Raw genomic sequence first — 19,124 nt, forward strand, 5'->3', positions numbered from 1 at the left:
ATGTTATTAACAGTGAGAAACAGAAGTCAATGGTCAGATATATTTGTTGCACTTTTTACACTTTCAGAAACTAAATTTTATATTTGTATCTTTCAAAAATATATTTATTGGCAAATTACACATAGATAAAAATAGTTATTTATCAATTTTCAATTGAATGCAATTCAAGTCTGCGTGTTAACGGCAAAAAATTGCGCGAATACGCTAGAGGTGTTACACCGAATGGGAAATCATAAGTCGGATTGCGTAATGTATAATCTTAATATGTTTACATGTGGTTTCCTACGTGAAACATTCTTGCTGAATAATATTGTATTTAACCAAACTTCTTATTAAAAAAATATATCAATTAAGGTCAAAATTTTATTAAGAATTTGACAAAAAAAAACTTATTATTTTAGTTTTGGCTTACTTTAAAATTTAATAAAAAAAATATTATTTTACTTTTTCTATTATTTAAACGTTAACAAAAATATTTTGAAAAGAAACGTTAGTAAAAAAATGACAAAAAAATCAATTAAGGTAGTTAAACGTTAAACCAAATGGTTTACGTTAAATCAATCAGTTAATAAAAAAAAGTTAATTAAGATTATCAAATGTAGATAGCAATTTTAGTTTGTTTAATACATGAATTGTTAATAAAAAAAAGTGTTTAATTAATGGTTAGAAATGAGAAAAGAGAGAGAATTTGAACATTTAACATAGTAAGATATGAGAGATAAGAGAGAAATGATTTTTTCTTAAATGAATGATAAGTAAGTGTTAGGTCTTACTAATAAGTGTTCTTAGGACATTAAATAATGAATTAAAAGAAAAAAATATTTAACGTGAAAATCATAGAAGAACGAAAAAGAAAAATAGATAATACAATTTTATACACTCCATTAAAATAATTTCTCTTTTAATTTATTAATTAACCAACACCTTAAAGACATTATTATTTTTCATTATTATTATATCCTTAAATTAAACTTACTAAAGCAAAAGAATAAATTGGATCTTTTATAAAAAATTTATAATGTTGGTTACTAATGCACTCAATCATATATATATATATATAATTTCACCTTTTAAAAGTATAGAGATTAATTTATAAAATTAAAAATAAAAATACTGTTATCTTTAACTTTGAAATAAATTAAGTTTATAAAATACTTTAATTTGGGTCAAAGAAAATACATTTTCATTTCCCAACTTGCAATTCTTTTCACTTTAAAAAAAAAAAACTTTACATACTTTATTCATTATTTTTATCATTTTCTCTTTTAAAGTTTAATTTCTAAGCAAAAGTATCAAAGACCAAAAATAAAATTATTGTTTTATTAGGGACTTAATGTAAAAAAATTTTTTATCAATGACTAAACACAAAATTTTAGTATTTAGTATTTATTAAGTATCGAAAACACATTTTAGCGTAAAGTTAAATCCAAATGTTAACAGGGGTTTTACATAAGACAAAAATTGATAGATAATTCACCATTACCACCTCTCTGCATAATCACTTTGTTTACTCAAAAATTATAAATTAAGCAAAGGTGGATAGGACTTTTAGATTAAAAAAATTACAAATTCTTATTAGTTGGTTTCTAAGTTGATGCCATGTAGTAAATAAAACATTATTTAAATTTTTGCAAAAAAAAAAAAAACACATAGTATTGTCTCACTTAAAACCTTAATTCTAAAGGAAATAAAAAAATGACAAGAGAGGTACATCATCCAGTTTGCAAAACAATACCCACACACATATATTAAGTAAAAACAGTGATAACATAGATGTTTCCTTTGAACACGTAATAAGTACACTCCCAAAGTATAACACAAATACATTATGACTAACTTCACATGTGTTAAGAGTTCTGAAGCCTAGATCTTATTACATCAAAATACATAAGAATTAACAAGTCCTTGACTCAATGCAATCATCTCTAATCCCAATCTAGCATGTCAATTGAACCTCAACTCAAGGTACTAATGATAAGGATGATGAAGGTAACATAGTCAATTTCTTCATGATCGGCACAAATGTTGTCGTTTGATCCTAAAAAAGAAAATCATAAGGGTATGCCTTTACACTTCGTCAATGACACCAAGAAGGACTTAAAGAAAGTCACACACAATTCTACTAACCCCACAATGTGGTTTTCTCCTGGGTCTCACTTGCACCTTATCGTTTTCATTACTAATTCAGTACTTATTTCACACTAACCGGCTGCCATCGAAACTCCAGAGTTGTGGTCTTACAACATTTTATGTTTTGGATGACGGTTGAGAGTACATATTTTACCATGGTGTAATGAAAACCTCTCACCAACTGACAATACTTATAGTCAGTTAGGGTTACCAAGCTGACTTGGGGACATCAATCACAACTTCATGCCTCACCCCTAAGGACAATTCATGTCCTACGATCATTTTCCATGTACCAATCATGATCATCCAACAACTCTGAAGACTGACTCCTTAACAACTCTTTCAAGATCAGTACCCGTGTCCAAGTCCCCATAACTACCATACATCAAACATCTATACAAACACAACAATTACATACTATGGTTGTAAATTAATCGTATCACAAAAACAACCACATGTAAATTCAGTCTCTAATAAAAGCATTACATATATCAATAATAGTTTTCCAAAATTCACACTTTCTAGGCCTTTCAATTAACTTAAGCAATAAACAACCAATATTTCATCAATTAGTTCAAGCAAAACTCTAGACCATTCGAAAACAAAATCAAAAACATACCATACATAAAATTAGCATTTTCAACACATAATTTTTCTTACATATAATTAAAGGTTATTGTCTATGCTTTCTAGCATAGTATTTCAATAATTTAGCAAAAACCTATAAAAACTCCTAAATATTCTACAAGTCAACACAATAGAGTTGATTTAAGATTTGACCTAGTTCAAATATTTTCAATTTTGTCCCCTTCCCAAATCCAAATTAAGTGATACTTTTTTCCATATTGAAGCTAACAAAAAAATATTCTATCTGTAGATAAAGGATCAAGCCGATGTTTTGATGATGCCAAAAGATCACTTGCGTCTCAAAGCTTTATTCAAGACAAAGAAATTAAAGATATTCAAGATGGATGATCAAGACAGTCTATAGAGTCTTAGAAAGGGTATATTAAATAGGAAGGAAATTCCAATTGAAGTAGCAAAAAGTTTGGCCAAGAATTTTTAAGTTAAAAAGTCTTTTTCAACAAATTTACTCTCTGGTAATCGATTACCAGAGGATGTAATCGATTACCAGTGGCCAAAACTAATTTACAACAGCTATTAAAATTTGAATTCAAAATTTGCACTGTGTAATCGATTACACATATATGGTAATCGATTACCAGTAGTTTCTGAACGTTTTAATTCAAATTTTAAAGATTGTAATCGATTACATATATACTGTAATCGATTACCAGAGCAGATTTTCAGAAAATATTCTCAACAGTCACATCTTTTTGTGTGGTTCTTGAATGGCTATCAAAGGCCTATATATATGTGACTTGAGACACGAATTTGCTAAGAGTTTTTCAGAACAAAAAGGTTTTTTCCTCTTAAAAAGAAAAATCATTTTATCCTCTTACAAATTCCTTGGCCAAAACTCTTGTGATTCAATAAGGAATTATTTGAGTGCTCAAATTGTTCAATCTATCTCTTTCAAGAGAGATTTCTTCTTCTCTTCTTCTTCATTCTGAAAAGGGATTAAGAGACCGAGGGTCTCTTGTTGTGAAAGAATTCTAAACACAAAGGAAGGGTTGTCCTTGTGTGTTTAGAACTTGTAAAAGGAATTTACAAGATAGTGGAACTCTCAAGCGGGTTGCTTGGGGACTGGACGTAGGCACAAGGGTGTGGCCGAACCAGTATAAATCTGAGTTTGCACTTTCTCTTCCCTTAAACTCCTTTATTTATTATTGTTTTATATTCATATTCAGATTGTTCTATTTGAATCATTATTTAAGAAATTCATTATTAAGGGAATTTATAACTTGAATAAAAAGTTAAATAGAATTTTTAATTGGGGAAATAGTTTGTGATATCTTAATTCAACCCCTCCTTCTTAAGATATCTGAGGCCACTTGTTCAACACTATCAAAACCAGTTTTCTACAACTTCCAACAAATTTTTCTTTAAAGACCTTTCTCCTTACTTGAAAAACATTTTCCATCAACCAAATCTATTTTGTCTTTCCTTTTAAAATTAGAAGGTAACCTCTTTAATTTACATAATAAACATGATTAAAACATATTATTTTTCTAGTTCAACGATCATGAATCACATTTTCAAAATTGTAAACAAAAAATTACAGAGTTGAGAAAAACAGAACACTACCAGTATCAAACTCCAAAACAAAGAGGTCAACTTGAAGTCCATAAATGACCTTAAATTTGAACTCAGTTCTTTTCAACCTCAACATCAAAGTTGTTTCATTTTTGTGTGTAATTTAATTTAAAACAAATTTCAAAAAAACCCAACAATTAAATTTTCCAAAATATCAGATACAATAGCACATGTTCACACACAAAAACGAAAGACAAACGCTATCTCCTAATTTTAATAGAAAAATTTGGTTTTAAATTTTGAAAATTTAGGCAGTTCCTATGTATTTGAAGCTTTCCCAAACAAATTACTGAGCAAAAACAATAAAAAAAAGAGACACATGCATTCAACCCAAACAAATTTCACCACAAGTAGTTTTTCTCATCAAAACCATTCTTACTCTTTAAAATAATTTTTAGAACCATGGGATTGAGTTCACAGGGAAAAACCTCCCTTACCTAAGTTTTGGAGTCCCACCCACAAAGAAAAAGGTGAAATTTGAGTGTAGATGAAGGTAGTGGCAATGGAGATCCCAAGCTCAACAATGGTGGCCAAGGTTCTTCTTCCTCCCTTCCAGTCTCAGCAGCAGAATCACAAAGGAAGAAGAGTGTTTCTTTTTCTTTCTCTTGGCTGAAGTTGGAAGCTTAGAATGAGTGGAGAGTGAAAAGGAAAGAGAATGAGTGAGTGATAGTGTTGTGTTGGTCGTGGAAGGGGAGGGGGGAAGGGGGAGAGGGAGTTAGGAGTAGGTTAGTGGAAGTTAGGTGTCTCAATTGGGTCATGGAAGGGGTTAGGCAGAGGATTGATTAGGTGTCATTGAGTTATAATGCAAGGGGACATGTGTCTAGGTTAGGTGTCAACAATTTAGGATTTTAGTTTTAGTATCTTGAGTTTAGCTTATACAGTGTAATTTTATCTCGTGTAAATAATGTAATTTAATTACATTATAATAAAATATAGGGTAAATAGTCACTTTTGTCCCTCAATGTGTAATTCGCTGACAAATGTGTCCTTGAAAGATGAAAATACAAAATTTAGTCCCTGAAAGTGTAAAAAGTGCGACAAATATGTTCTGTCATTAACTTTCGTCCGTCACCGTTAATAAAATAGCATCTGTGGCACAGAGGGATAAATTTGTCACTGAAATGATTGTCAACGTGAATTGCTAGCATAAGGGCATATTTGTCATAATATTTTTTTGACTTTTCGTCTTCCCACCCTGTTGACAAATGCATCCTTAAAAGATGAAAATGCAAAATTTAGTCCTCGAAAGTATAAGAAGTGCGACAAATATACTCGGACGTTGATAGTGAATTGTATAGGAGAGAAGCTATGAAAAAAAGGATTATAAAACAGTGGAATACAATTTTTAAGATTTGAACTCTTATATTTTGATTATCTATCTATTTATCCATCTATCAAATTGTTAATTAGTTTTTTAATTAATCAATATAACTACTTATTTTCCAAAATAAAATAAAATTCTTTAGTTTTATGATATAAAAAAAAAATTGAGTTACCATTTAAAAAATGAAAGTCTTTTATTTCTTGAAATTTTTTTGTTTCTTCAATTAATTATTAATCTTTATTACGTACTTTTGTACAATATGTCAAATGGAATGCAAGGTCGTTGCAGCCCCTAAATCAGCCAGAGATACAACTCTACGTCCCAAAGGTAAAGAATAAACCTTTGTATTATTTTTTTGTTTTGTTTTAAAGTTAACCTTTGTATTAGTTTGAGTATTATTATATTTTTTATTTAAATTTATTTGGGTTCTTTATTTGTTAATAATTCATATTATGTATAATAAGTGTTGTCTCAAATGGAAGCACATAAGGTTTATCCAAGGGATTCTTTCATATTTGAGGTATATATATATATATATATATATATTGATTAAGAAAAAAGACTTATAATTCCACTTTAGTTTTATCTGGTTCAAATTTTGTGAGATTTTTTTTAAAAAAAATAGTTGATTAAATTCTTTTTTTTTAAATAAATAAATTTGATTGTATTTTTTCTACTCAAACTCACGACATATTATTTTCAATCTAAATATGAGGACACTTAAGTTGGAATTGTGATATGGAATAATTTTAAAGATTAAAATTGGAAAATTTAGTAGAAATTTGATAAAATTATAAGATATAAGATAAAGTTTTTTTTTAACAACAAAGATTAAAGTTTGACAAGGAAATCCAAATAATAAAAATATATATATATTAAAAGGAAGTTTTAAAAAATATATTGCATAACTACTAAACGAATGGGAGTAGTAAATTATAAACACATAATAATAATAATAATAATAATAATAATAATAATAATAAGTCACAATGTATTATTAATGTCTGGATATATTTGTTATACTTTTTATACATTCAGAGACTAAATTGCATTTGTCAGCGGAGCAAGAAGACGAAAAGTAAAAAAAAAAATATTATGACAAATATGCCCTTAAGCTGGCAATCCACGTTGACAATCATTTCAATGACAAATTTGTCCCTCTATATCACATAGGCTATTTTATTAACGGTGACGGAGGAAAGTTAACGACATGACATATTTGTCACACTTTTTACACTTTCAGAGACTAAATTTTATATTTTCATCTTTCAAGTACGCATTTATCAGCGAATCACACATTAAGGGACAAAAGTGACTATTTACCCTAAAATATATCAATTAAAGTTTCATTCCAAGAATTGTAATTTTACACTGTATATCATTATAATTACATTTTAATAAAATATATCAATTAAAGTTTCATCCGAAGAATTATTTACAGGAAATTTTTTACAAAAACCAATTTCACCAACAAATTTTAGAATTTAAATAAATTCAAAGAACATGCAAACAATTAAATTAATTTAAAATTCTATAATAAGTATTTAAATAAAACACTACAAACAATTCAAACACAGATAAAATTAATTACAACCAAACAGTTCAAGAAATTAATGACAGAAAAATTAATTACACCGTTGTTAATAGAATCAGAACATAATATTCTGATTTCAACAGACTATTAATGAGTATTTAAAATGAAGAAATATCTATCAACCATCACTCAGTTTATTCAATGCAAACGAAATGTAGCACTAGAATCCAATGCGTCTAAACTTTGCAATAAGGAAGGGACATTTCCATCCTATCAGTGTCGAATGGAAGTTGTGCTGCAATTTGCAAAATGAGACAATTTTCTCTCCACAGAGAACTTTATATTACCGTATGGATATTCTGTGGATTCGGCGGATGTACAGTTTAAAAGGAAAAGTTGAGACATAACTACTGATTTTTTTTTTCTTAATGAAAATATTATACACTGCACACATCGTCCAACCATGTGGAATATTTGTCGAAGTCAAGAGAAACATTATTAAGAGAAGCTTTATGGGTATCCTGCAAGTCAAGTCTAAGTGTGACGAATGGTATGTATTTCGATTCTTAAAGCCTTGATTGGGGTGGTTACAAATTTCTGATTTTCTATTATAAAATATAATTTTGAAACCAAAATGTTTTCATCCTAATTCAGAGACAATAAAATTAGATTTTTGGGTTTCTATTGTTGGTTTCACGCTAACCCTCTCATTGTTGGTTTCACGCTAACCCTCTCGAACTTCTCCCTTCACGCTGTTCTGCCTCTCGTATGCTGTTGCTGCTGCTCTCTCTCTCGTATGATCTATATATGTCGATCGCCATTCAATGCCGCTAGCCCCCACTGAAATGAATGAGAGAGAGAGAGAGAGAAAGAGAGAAAGGTAAGGAAGAAGCAGCAACGCAACAACCAATGATGGCGGAGGAGACGTGACGATAGCGGGGTGGCATGAGAGAGAAAGAGAACATAAATCAAGAATTGGGGGCAATGCTCCCTATTTTGTTGTCTTATTCGGCAGCAATATCTTGGTTCTGTTGCTTCTACTTTCAGTATTTTGTTTTCTCTCTTTTTCTGGCTTGGAATAGTAAAGGTGATATTTGATTTTGGAGTGGTGCTAGGTGCACCCAAATTATTGCTGGTGCACCCAGCATTCTTGAAAAATGTCAAAATTACCCTTACTTAATTTTTCACTTTTGGATCAGCTTGATTCGTAAGAAGAAAAAAATTATAATATACTTTTAAATACAACATATTTATTTATAATATAATTAAATCTATTTTTTATTTTATTAAATATAATATATTTATGAATATTAATTTATTATAAATAATTAATTTTTTAATATTTTTTAGAATAAATTTGTTTAGAAGATGATATTAAAATACTTACTCAGTCCCATTATAATTATTGTTTAAGGTTATTTTTTACATATTAATAAAAATCAATAAATACATAAAATATAATATTATAAAGAATTAATCATATCATTATTAATATTATAAAGAATATAAAAAAAATAATTAGTATTATATAAAAAATTAAAATACTAACTACTTTGCAATACATTTTTTTACATGATAATTAGTATAAGTGGAAAAATTATAATTATAAGAGAATTTAAAAATATTAGTACGTTATATACGATCTTAGATAACGAATAATGTCCATTTTTTGGTTAATTATTTTTTTTACACCCTTTTCAACTTCTTTATTTTAATTATATTTAAAGTTATAACATACGTGTATATAGACACAAATGGAATACACAATCAATGAAAATAAATAAAACTAACATTAGTAATGAAAATAAATAAAACCAACAATACTCATGAAATGACTTCATGTACAATATCTGTATATACAAGGAATATCAATGTAAAATATGTATATAAACTAAGCCTGATCAGTGCGCCGCCTGCGTCTACACCTAACGTATACTAGATGGTCCTGTGTGACACTCCTAGCCAATCTGAGGCATTCTTCGATCACCTCATGTGTCGATGAGCCAGGCGTGACCACCCCTAGACTCAGATGGCGCTCCAACCGCTCAACAATGTCATCACAAACTTCCTGTTACATACAAAACAAACTAATTACACAAATTATTATGCAAATATTGAGGTAAATGACGTAAATTATTAGTATTACTTACCACTGCATGTCTGGGCTCCTCCGTAGATGTCGACGATGCTCCTGGCTCCGGCACGCGAGGGATATCCGTCTGCGGGGCCTGAGGGATGACTCGGGGCTGCGGGGCGTGACCATGAGGCAGAGGATCTACTGCGTGGCCTGGTGTCATGAAAGGATGGGAGATGCGGAAGAACCAGTCGATGTAGTCATTGGAACACGCCCCTGGCACCACGTTGACCAATATGTTTTTGTTGACCAGTTCTATAAAAAGCTAATAATGCTAGTCCTAAATATGTTGTGAACGTTGAAATTGAAGTTAGTAGTGTGACCACCGGATAATGATTCAGGAAGGAATGATGTGTGTGGATAAACGAAATAGAATCAAACCAGGATTGATGTGTTTGATGTGTGTGGATAAACAAAAATTAGGAATTAATGTTAAGATAGTGTTTGATGTGTGTGGATAAACGAAATAGAATCAAAATATACCATTTCTCAACACAATATTGTGTTTTGTTCTATTTTTATAATTCACCATTGGTTATGTTCCATTTTGTAACTTTTGTTCTAATATGTTTACCAAATGCTACCTAAGAGTATACCACTTACAAAAAATATATGATTGAATTCCTAGGATTCCTAGGAATCAGCATTTAGGACTGTGGAAGGTGTTGGTGGGGGTGACATCTTTGTGCCCGTGCTTACTCTAGTTGTGATTTTTATCTTTGTAATAATGAGACTAGTTTTACTAGCAATATTTGGTTTGGAATATTTGGATAATTTCATACAAGCGCTACCTATCTCTTGGAATTTTTTAAATGAAGTAATTCATGCTAATCATTCAACGCTAATGGGTATTGATGATGTATTTTTTTTTGTAGGGTGGATCACATCAGTCCGAAAGTAGCATCACATGTGGATCCACTAGGATTTTTCTAACACATTGTAATTATAGTACCTCTGGTACTCTTTTATTAATATATATATATATATATATATATATATATATATATATATATATATATATATATATATCCTATTTTGCTGATAAAAAAAATGCTAATCAATATATACTATTTGGATAATTCCCTAACTAAAAGAGGATATATCTATATATATAGAAAAGTTTATCTAAATAGACCCATAAATGTAACCACTGATGTGTGTTTTATTTTATTCATCATATAAGGGGGAGCATCCTAACTAATATGTATGTCTACAAAAAAGTTCAACAATATTGAAACAACAAAAAACAAAATAATTCAAGTTCATTTAAAAGTAATTAAAATGAAACTGGTACTTTTACGGATCAGGTGATCCGTAAACAGCCCAACAACTTCCCAATGGCGGTTTCCGCCATCGACGACAACAATGGAGGAAGAAGAAGCAACGCGAAGGAGAAACGTACCTCGAGGAAGAAACTGAGTGTCGAAGATGAAGCAGAAACGCGAAGAAGAACCACACCCACAGTCCTACGTAGAAATGCGAAGAAATGCGAAGAACAATGAAGGGATTGAAACGCCAAGAAGCAGAAATGCCAAGAGCAGTGAAGAAGATGGAATCGCGGCGGCGCACAAGAAGAAGCAGATGAATGAAGAAGATTGAAGAAGAAGCAGAACTCCGAGGAAGAAGAAGTTGAAACACGACGCGGGAGAGAGAGAGGCGAGAGAGCTGTTTTTTTTAAAAAATTACTGAAGGGCATAAATGACTTTTCCCATTAATTGTTGGGTGCACCAGCAAAACTGCAAGGTGCACCTAGCAACACTCTAGATTTTGTTAGGGGATTCTATGGCAAACTTTTGTCCAAGCCGTGGCAAATTTTTTTATTGATAGTGAGACGATTTTGATTGAACCCACCGTTCTGGGTAGTGCCATTTTTATTGAACCCACAGTCATGACAGTAGCAATTTTTTCCCCCCGGGTTGTGTTTATGGTTTATTCGGGCATGTGGAGTTTGATTCTAATGGCAGTGAAGATTCAGCCTATGATTGGGTTCTTCTCGTTGTAAGGCTTTTGTCTATAAGAATGATTGACACTAAAATTATAAAATTGGAAACCAAAAAAAAAAAAACAGAAATTTAAAACTCAATTTTTGTTTTTATAAATCTGAAAACTTAAAATCAAAAACTACTCCAAAAGGGGCCTAAGTTAGTGAATTTACGAAATAACAAATAGTGAATTGAAAAAGTGAATGTATATTTAATATCATTTCTCTTCATTACTTGGGTGATGCCTTCTATGTGACTGCATCAGGAATGCAGTCTCACGTCTCCCGTTATTACCATTACTTTGTTATAGGCTAATAGGTCCGTCTGAGGTAAAATGATTAGAATTTTTTTATTATATAAAACATTTATAAATTATTTTGCAGCTAAAAAACTTATAAGATTAATTTAAGAATTGGTAACTAATATTTCATTAAACCTCTCTAAAAATACAACCCAGTTGATTGGATATCAATTGAACATGAAGATAGATGCAGCAACTTGGAATTATTGTAAATTTTCTTTTGCTGAACAAATTAGTTTTAGATGAGTAAACTGTAACCATAGACAATTTAGCTTGGTTGACATATCTGCCACTACATTCTCTTCTTGTTGGAAAGTGTAAATGATACACAACAATAAAGATCATGACTAAAATTGGTAAGAACTTTGATTCTGAAGCATACAACAAAGTTAATCTAAAGGGAACAAATGGAGCCCTTGATAAATCGATAATTCTAAGGCAATCAAGTCAAAGAAAGAACATTACTTGTTAAACACATTAGGATAGAAATTCACGAATACGAACAGGCCTTTTCACTGCATTAGTAAAGCCCTGAAAAGCAATGAACAAGTCACAATGAGCATATATTGTCCTTTTGTAATTAAAAGACATTTTTTTTGTTGGTAAAAATGCATGAACAGATACAAAAATAACTATTTCAACTCGTGACCAATTACTAGACTCGCCCTATTTTTAGGCAAAACTTCTCATAGCACCAAGTTAATATGTAAAAACAATAAGTAGCAGTAGTAAAATTTAAATAAGTTACAAACAAGTTTAAAATTGCTAAACACTCAAAAAGTTCAAAATTGTGCTCCAAATCAGTGTTTTAAAATTTGTTAGATCGGACTGCTCAAACCAACCAGACCCCACTCTGATCAGGCTAACCTTAAAACCACTCACAAATGGTTCAACCACCCAAAATCAGAGACTCAGACAAGTTTTGAAAACAAAACAAAAAATGGTTAGATTATCCGTGAGACTAAATTTGGTCAAACATGAAGAGTGAAGAATATTATTAACTGTAGATTTTAAGACTAAACTAGCTTAAAAAAGAGCAGTATAACAAACAAGATTTGTAAATGCGAATACAATTCTGTTTGGAAAATTTCCATATATATTACTGAGAGCATAATAGAACACCAATTGATAAAGTAATAAAATATAATTATTGAACACTTAAATTACACAGTGCAGCAATACGCTTGCTGTCCCAGAGACAAAAGTCTCCTACAGAGTATTCTCTGTCCACAAATAGCAAAAAACTTTACACTTTTTAATTACACAACTTTCTATCAAATATATACTCCTACCAACGATTATTTTCTATGCATACCCGCCATCATGCAGATTCTAATACAGAACTGCTCTCTGATAGATTTGCTATCAGATTACAGTATCGGGGATACAGAACTGCTATCTAATAGATTTACTATTAGAGAACCGGTTGTTTTCTATCACATGTAATCCTAATAATTAAATACCTCCAATCCATACTCTCAGAATCCCACCATATATTTTATTTCATTTTATAGATAGGATTTAAATTCCATTATTAGGAGATTTGATTGGCTGCATATTTTGTATTTATGACCATGAATCATTGACCCTTAATTATAAGAATTGGAACTGGGTACAATGATGAGCATTAGTTTAGGAGTTTCCCTTTTTAGATTACCTTGTACTCTATTTAAGAGCACATGCTCTTATATCAATATGAAAAAGAAAATTATCCTCTGACATGGTACCAACGCTACAAAATCTGTGGGAGCCTGTGTAAACTCGTGGCCTGCACTGCCACATGTTTTTTTTCTTCAGCTGCGTGGCCTGCATTGCCTTTTTTTCCCCTCCCTTTGATGACCTATATTGCCATTTTTTCCTGCACTAAAACACCCTCCATGCCTTTGAATCTCACCCAACAAAACTGAGAATGTATGCAGCAGCCAATAACCCCGCCCAAGCCGAAAATACCGGCACTGTTGAGCTACAAAATATTCAACCCAACCTTCATCTCAATGACAAAAACTACCTCAAATGGGTTGCTGATTCTGGAGCTACGGATCACATAACCCATTCCTCTACTGAATTTATCTCATATAGACCTTGTCCCAACAATAAAAAATTGCAATTGCAGATGACACATTTATTAGTTTGTGGAAAGGGAGACATTCTCCTAAGTCAGTATTTAATTTTGAAAGATATTTTACATGTGCCAAAATTATCTGTCAAACTGCTTGCTATTCATAAACTTACAACAGATTTACAATGTTTAGTGACATTCTCTCCCACACTTTGCAAATTTCAGGATCAGGGAACGTGGAAGATGATTGGACTTGCTAGGGAGGAAAATGGGCTCTACCTTCTTGAGGAAGCTCGTGGGACATGTAGCACTAAGAGTCAATTTCCATTGTCTTTGCTGTCAGAGTCACTTCCTTCCCACAATAAAGACATATGATTGTGTCCCTATCGTTTAGGTCACCCTTCATTTGGTACTCTAAAAATTATGTTTCCTAGCTTGTTTCAAGGACTAGACATAGGAGTGTTTCATTGTGATGATTGTGAATTTGCAAAACACAAACGTGCTAGCTTTCCTATCAGTAATAAAAGAATGTCAATTTCTTTTTCCTTGATACGTAGTGATGTTTGGGGTCCATCCAACATTCCAAATATATCCAGGGCCCGCTGGTTTGTCATTTTTATTGATGATTGTACTTAGGTATCTAGGCTTTATCTTTTGAAACAAAAAAGCGAAGTCAGCCAGATATTCCAATTTTTTTTCAGATGATAATCTCAAATTTAGAAGGAATAATATTTTATTTTCTCATATAGAATTATGAGGTCATTGGACCTATATGTACATGAGTCTGCTGGCTATTTAGGAAATATGGACAACTAATTCTAGGGAGACAAATCCCTATAATTATGGGATTTATTCTAAATACATAATCCTAGTATTAATAGCAATATACAGCTGTGATAAAGAATAAAAATACAATCAGGGATAAAATATAAACTTTCCTAAAATACACACTAAGTAACACGATTTTGACACTCCTCCTCAAGCTGGTGAATAAATGTTCTCCATTCCCAGCTTGGATATAATTCTTTCAAAGTTGATACAGTTCAGCCCCTTGGTGAATATATCTAAAAGTTTATTTTGAGTGGACACATATGGAGTGCAAATCAAGCGGCCCACTGATCTAGAGTTGGAACATGGACACTAGTAAGCTGCTTGGCCCAAATCTTCTCTCTTACAAAAAAGACATCAATTTTCATGTGTTTGGTACGGCTATGAAAAACTGGATTGTGTGCAATAGAAACTGCACTCTGATTATCACAAAAAATAACAGGAGTGGTGAATGAAACTTGCAATTCTGTTAGTAGAGTGTGAATCCAAGTTAATTCAGTGGAAATCTGAGCTATACTGCGATACTTAGCTTCTGTACTAGACCTGGCAGTAACTTTCTGTTTTCGAGACCACAAAGAGATTAAGTTTGGATCAAACAAAATAGCAGTTCCTGAGGTAGAGCGTCTGTCATCCACATCTGATGCCCAGTCAGCATCACAAAAAGCTCGAATAACTAAGGGCTTGGTAACATATGTAGGTTGAAGGAGCAAACCATGAAACAAAGTGCCCTACAGATACCTTAATATCCGTTTTACCATTGTCCAGTGAGAATCCAAAGGAGCAACCATAAATTAGTAAACTTTGTAGACAGCAAAACTAATCTCAGGTCTAGTAAGGGTAGCATACTGTAATGCACCAACTACAGACCTGTATAAGGTTAGATCATGAAAAGCATCAGCACCATGTCGAGACAACTTGCAGTTGGATACCATTGGAGAAGAGATAGAGTGAACTTCAGCCATGTTATTCTAGTGAAGTAAATCTCTAATGTATTTGGTCTGAGTCATAAGGATAGAACTATTGGGTAGATACTTGATTTCTAGACCCAGGAAATAATCTAGATGACCAAGCTGCTTGAGTGAAAAAGCAGTGTTTAACTTGTATGTAATCTACTGTATTAGTGAAGGTGAACTACCTGTTAGAATGATATCATCCACATAGACCAGGAGATAACAACATGCATTTGTTGGCGAAAAATGAATAAAGATGAATCACTTTAGCTTCCAATAAAACCAAACTGCAGTAAAGTAGATTTTAGCCTGTCAAACCATTGCCTTGGAGCCTATTTTAAGCCATAAATGGCTTTGTTGAGTTTGCATACCAATGACTTATCTGCAACTTCAAAACCAAGAGGTTGAGTCATGAAAACAGTTTCTTTAAGTGAACCATTCAGAAAAGCATTATTTACATCAAGTTGAAATAATTTCCACCCATGAGACAAAGCCAAAGTAAGGATGATCCTAATAGTAACAGGTTTGATCGCAGGAGAAAAGGTTTCATGAAAATCAAAACCATGCACTTGATGAAATCCTTTGGCTACCAATCGAGCTTTGAACCTATTAATAGAACCATCGGCATTTTCCTTTACCCTGAAAACCCATTTATAACCAATAGCTTGCCTATTAGGAGGTAATGATACCAAGTCCCAAGTCCCAAGTCCCAAGTCCCAAGTTCTGTTCTTTAGCAGGGCATCATACTCTTGTCGCATAGCAGTGAGCCAGTTTGCATTTGCCAAAGCCTGTTTTACAGTTTTAGGCTCAAAATGAGTAAGAAACAGAGAAGTATGTAACCTAGGGTTGTGAATACCAAACTTAGACCTTGTTTTCATAGGATGAGTATTAACTGGTACAAAATTTGGTACAGAAATAGATAATGAAGACGATGAAGCAAGGGTAGTAGACTCTGAATTGACAGGCTGAACAAAGGCAGACACAATGGAAGTAGAATTTTGAGGTACAGACTCAGTGTTGCCAGAAGATTGATTTGATAAAGGAGAAAACCCAAGAGGAACAAGGGGAATAGAAGTTGTATCAGACACTTGAGATGTTTGAGAAATGGAAGAGACAGAGGGTGGAGAAAGATTTGGATTGAGACTAAAGTAGAAATCAAGGTTAGTGATTGAACTAGTAGAAGTGGAAAACAGATCAAAATAGGGGAACCTTAACTCATTGAACAAAACATCTTTAGAAATGTACACTTTACCAGAAGAAGATAAGCATTTGTAACCCTTGTGGGAAGAGGAATACCTAAGGAATAAACATTCTTGAGAACGGAAATTCAGTTTATGTGTATGATATGGTCTCAATAAAGGTAAACATGCTAACCCAAAAGTTTTAAGAAAATGAAAATCAGGTTCCTTTTTAAACAAGGTAACAAAGGGAGTGACAAATTTTAGAGAAGCAATAGGAAGCCTGTTAAGGAGATAAACAGACGTAGTAAAAGCATAATCCCAAAATTGCAAAGGTAAAGATGCATGATGCAGCAATGTGAGACCCAGATCAATTATATGTCTATGCTTTCTCTCAACCACACCATTTTGATAATGAGTGTGAGGACAGGCAAGTCTGTGAGTAATACCAAAAGAGGCTAAAAGTGTGCAAAAGGGTCTGTATTCACCTCCCCAATTAGACTGGACACTTTTGATTTTGAGATTAAGCTGTAGTTCAACCATGGACTTGAAAGTTTGAAAAACATACATGGTTTCAACTTTGGACTTTATAGGATATATCCAAGTATACCTAGAGAAAGCATCAATGAAAGAGACATAATATTTATAACCAAAATATGAGGTAACATGAGAAGGTCCCCACAAATCTGTAAAAATAAGCTCTAAAGGAGAATAGACAGAAGTAGAAGTATGAGAAGGTAATATATGAGATTTACCCATACAACAAGAAGCACAAAACTCCGTGGAATTTTTATTTGATGAAGAAATATTACAATGACTGAGAACAAGTTTCATTACATGATCATTAGGATGCCCTAACCTAGCATGCCAGAGATTACCAACACTGAGAGAAGAAGAAACAAAATCAGACATTTACATTAGAACTATTATTCTTAATAGTAGGAGTTGAACTAGGAGAGGCAGCACTTGAAACAGTAGACATAATATTTATAACCAAAATATGAGGTAATATGAGAAGGTCCCCACAAATCTGTAAAAATAAGCTCTAAAGGAGAATAGACAGAAGTAGAAGTATGAGAAGGTAATCTATGAGATTTACCCATACAACAAGAAGCACAAAACTCTGTGGAATTTTTATTTGATGAAGAAATATTACAATGACTGAGAACAAGTTTCATTACATGATCATTAGGATGCCCTAACCTAGCATGCCAGAGATTACCAACACTGAGAGAAGAAGAAACAAAATCAGACATTTACATTAGAACTATTATTATTAATAGTGGGAGCTGAACTAGGAGAGGCAGCACTTGAAACAGCAGACATCAGCAGTGAAGAACACTCTTGAAGCTTGAGATTATGAATGGAGAAAAGTCCATCAGCACCAACAACTCCTTTAAGAAGGATCTTATTGGTCTCATGAGATTTTACAAGACACACATCAGGGTGAAATTTAAAGAAAACAGAGTTATCTTTGGCAAATTGACTAACACTTAACAAATTTTTCGAAATTGAAGGAACATTTAGTAACTTGTGAAGTTTAAAGGTTATGCCAACATCATTAGGAGATATAAATGATGTAGAAAAAATACTTACATCTTCACCATTGACTATGAATATCTGATCTGGTCCATCCAAGTGGGTGAATTGTTTAATATCCTGTGAGTCTCCAATTACATGAAAGCTGACTCCAGAATCTGGAATCCAGGTGGTACCAGCTTGCCCGTTCCCTTGAGAGGTTAAACTAGTGAGCATGGCACTGGACTGACTATGACTTGGACCAGAATTCTTAGAATTCGGATTAACCAGGTGTTTGAGGTTCTGACTGAACCAATAGAGTATGGGATAGGCTGTAATGTAGTGGGATCATTGCTGTTCTGCAAGCTGTTTTACCTGTTTCTTTAAGCAAGTCAGTGATGTATCTTTGTCGAGATATGAAGATTCCTTTCTTAGAATGGACCACTTCAATTCCCAAAAAATATTTAAGTCTCCCTAATGTCTTAATCTCAAATTCTGTGGCAAGGCATTGACTTAACTCTTGTTGCTCCCTTTTGTCATCCCCAGTTACTATAATATCATCTACATACACCAATAATATTGTTACTTCCCCTGAAATTGAATGTTTGATAAATAAAATGTGATCACCTTGGCTCTGTTTATAGCCCAAACTTGTCATAACATTGGTGAATCTTCCAAACCATGCTCTCGGGGATTGTTTCAGCCCATATAGAACCTTTTTTAGCTTCCAAACAGTTCCAGTAGCAACTTGTCCATCATAACCAGGGGGTAACTCCACGTATATTTCTTCTTCAAGATCTCCATGTAGGAATGCATTCTTCACATCAAACTACTGCAGGTCCTAATCATGGTTTGCTGCTAATGACAATATTACTCTGACCGTGTTCATCTTAGCAACTGGGGCAAATGTTTCCAAGTAATCCACTCGATATGTCTAAGTGAATCCTTTGACCACTAACCTTGCCTTGT

At 32.5% G+C, this 19,124-nt stretch overlaps 1 protein-coding gene and 1 long non-coding RNA gene across 3 annotated transcripts in view; both read right to left on the reverse strand.

The window, feature by feature from the left end:
• Positions 1-8,976: 8,976 nt before the first annotated feature.
• LOC102670522 (uncharacterized) lies at positions 8,977-11,367 on the reverse strand. Its single transcript, XR_005890447.1, has 3 exons — positions 10,742-11,367; positions 9,356-9,619; positions 8,977-9,273 (listed from the first exon to the last, which is right to left on the reverse strand). It is a non-coding gene; the product is annotated as an uncharacterized lncRNA (long non-coding RNA).
• Positions 11,368-11,819: 452 nt separating this feature from the next.
• Positions 11,820-19,124, reverse strand: part of LOC100791474 (chromosome transmission fidelity protein 18 homolog) — a 72,303-nt gene continuing 64,998 nt past the window's right edge. For both annotated transcript variants that reach the window (XM_006605660.4, XM_003556835.5), the window contains one exon: positions 11,820-12,153. In XM_006605660.4, coding sequence (XP_006605723.1) covers positions 12,100-12,153 — 54 coding nt within the window. In that variant the 3' untranslated portion in view covers positions 11,820-12,099. The remainder of the gene's footprint in view (positions 12,154-19,124) is intronic.

The sequence above is a fragment of the Glycine max genome, chromosome 20 (genome assembly GCF_000004515.6).
Source record: "Glycine max cultivar Williams 82 chromosome 20, Glycine_max_v4.0, whole genome shotgun sequence".
NCBI classification, from domain to species: domain Eukaryota; kingdom Viridiplantae; phylum Streptophyta; class Magnoliopsida; order Fabales; family Fabaceae; genus Glycine; species Glycine max.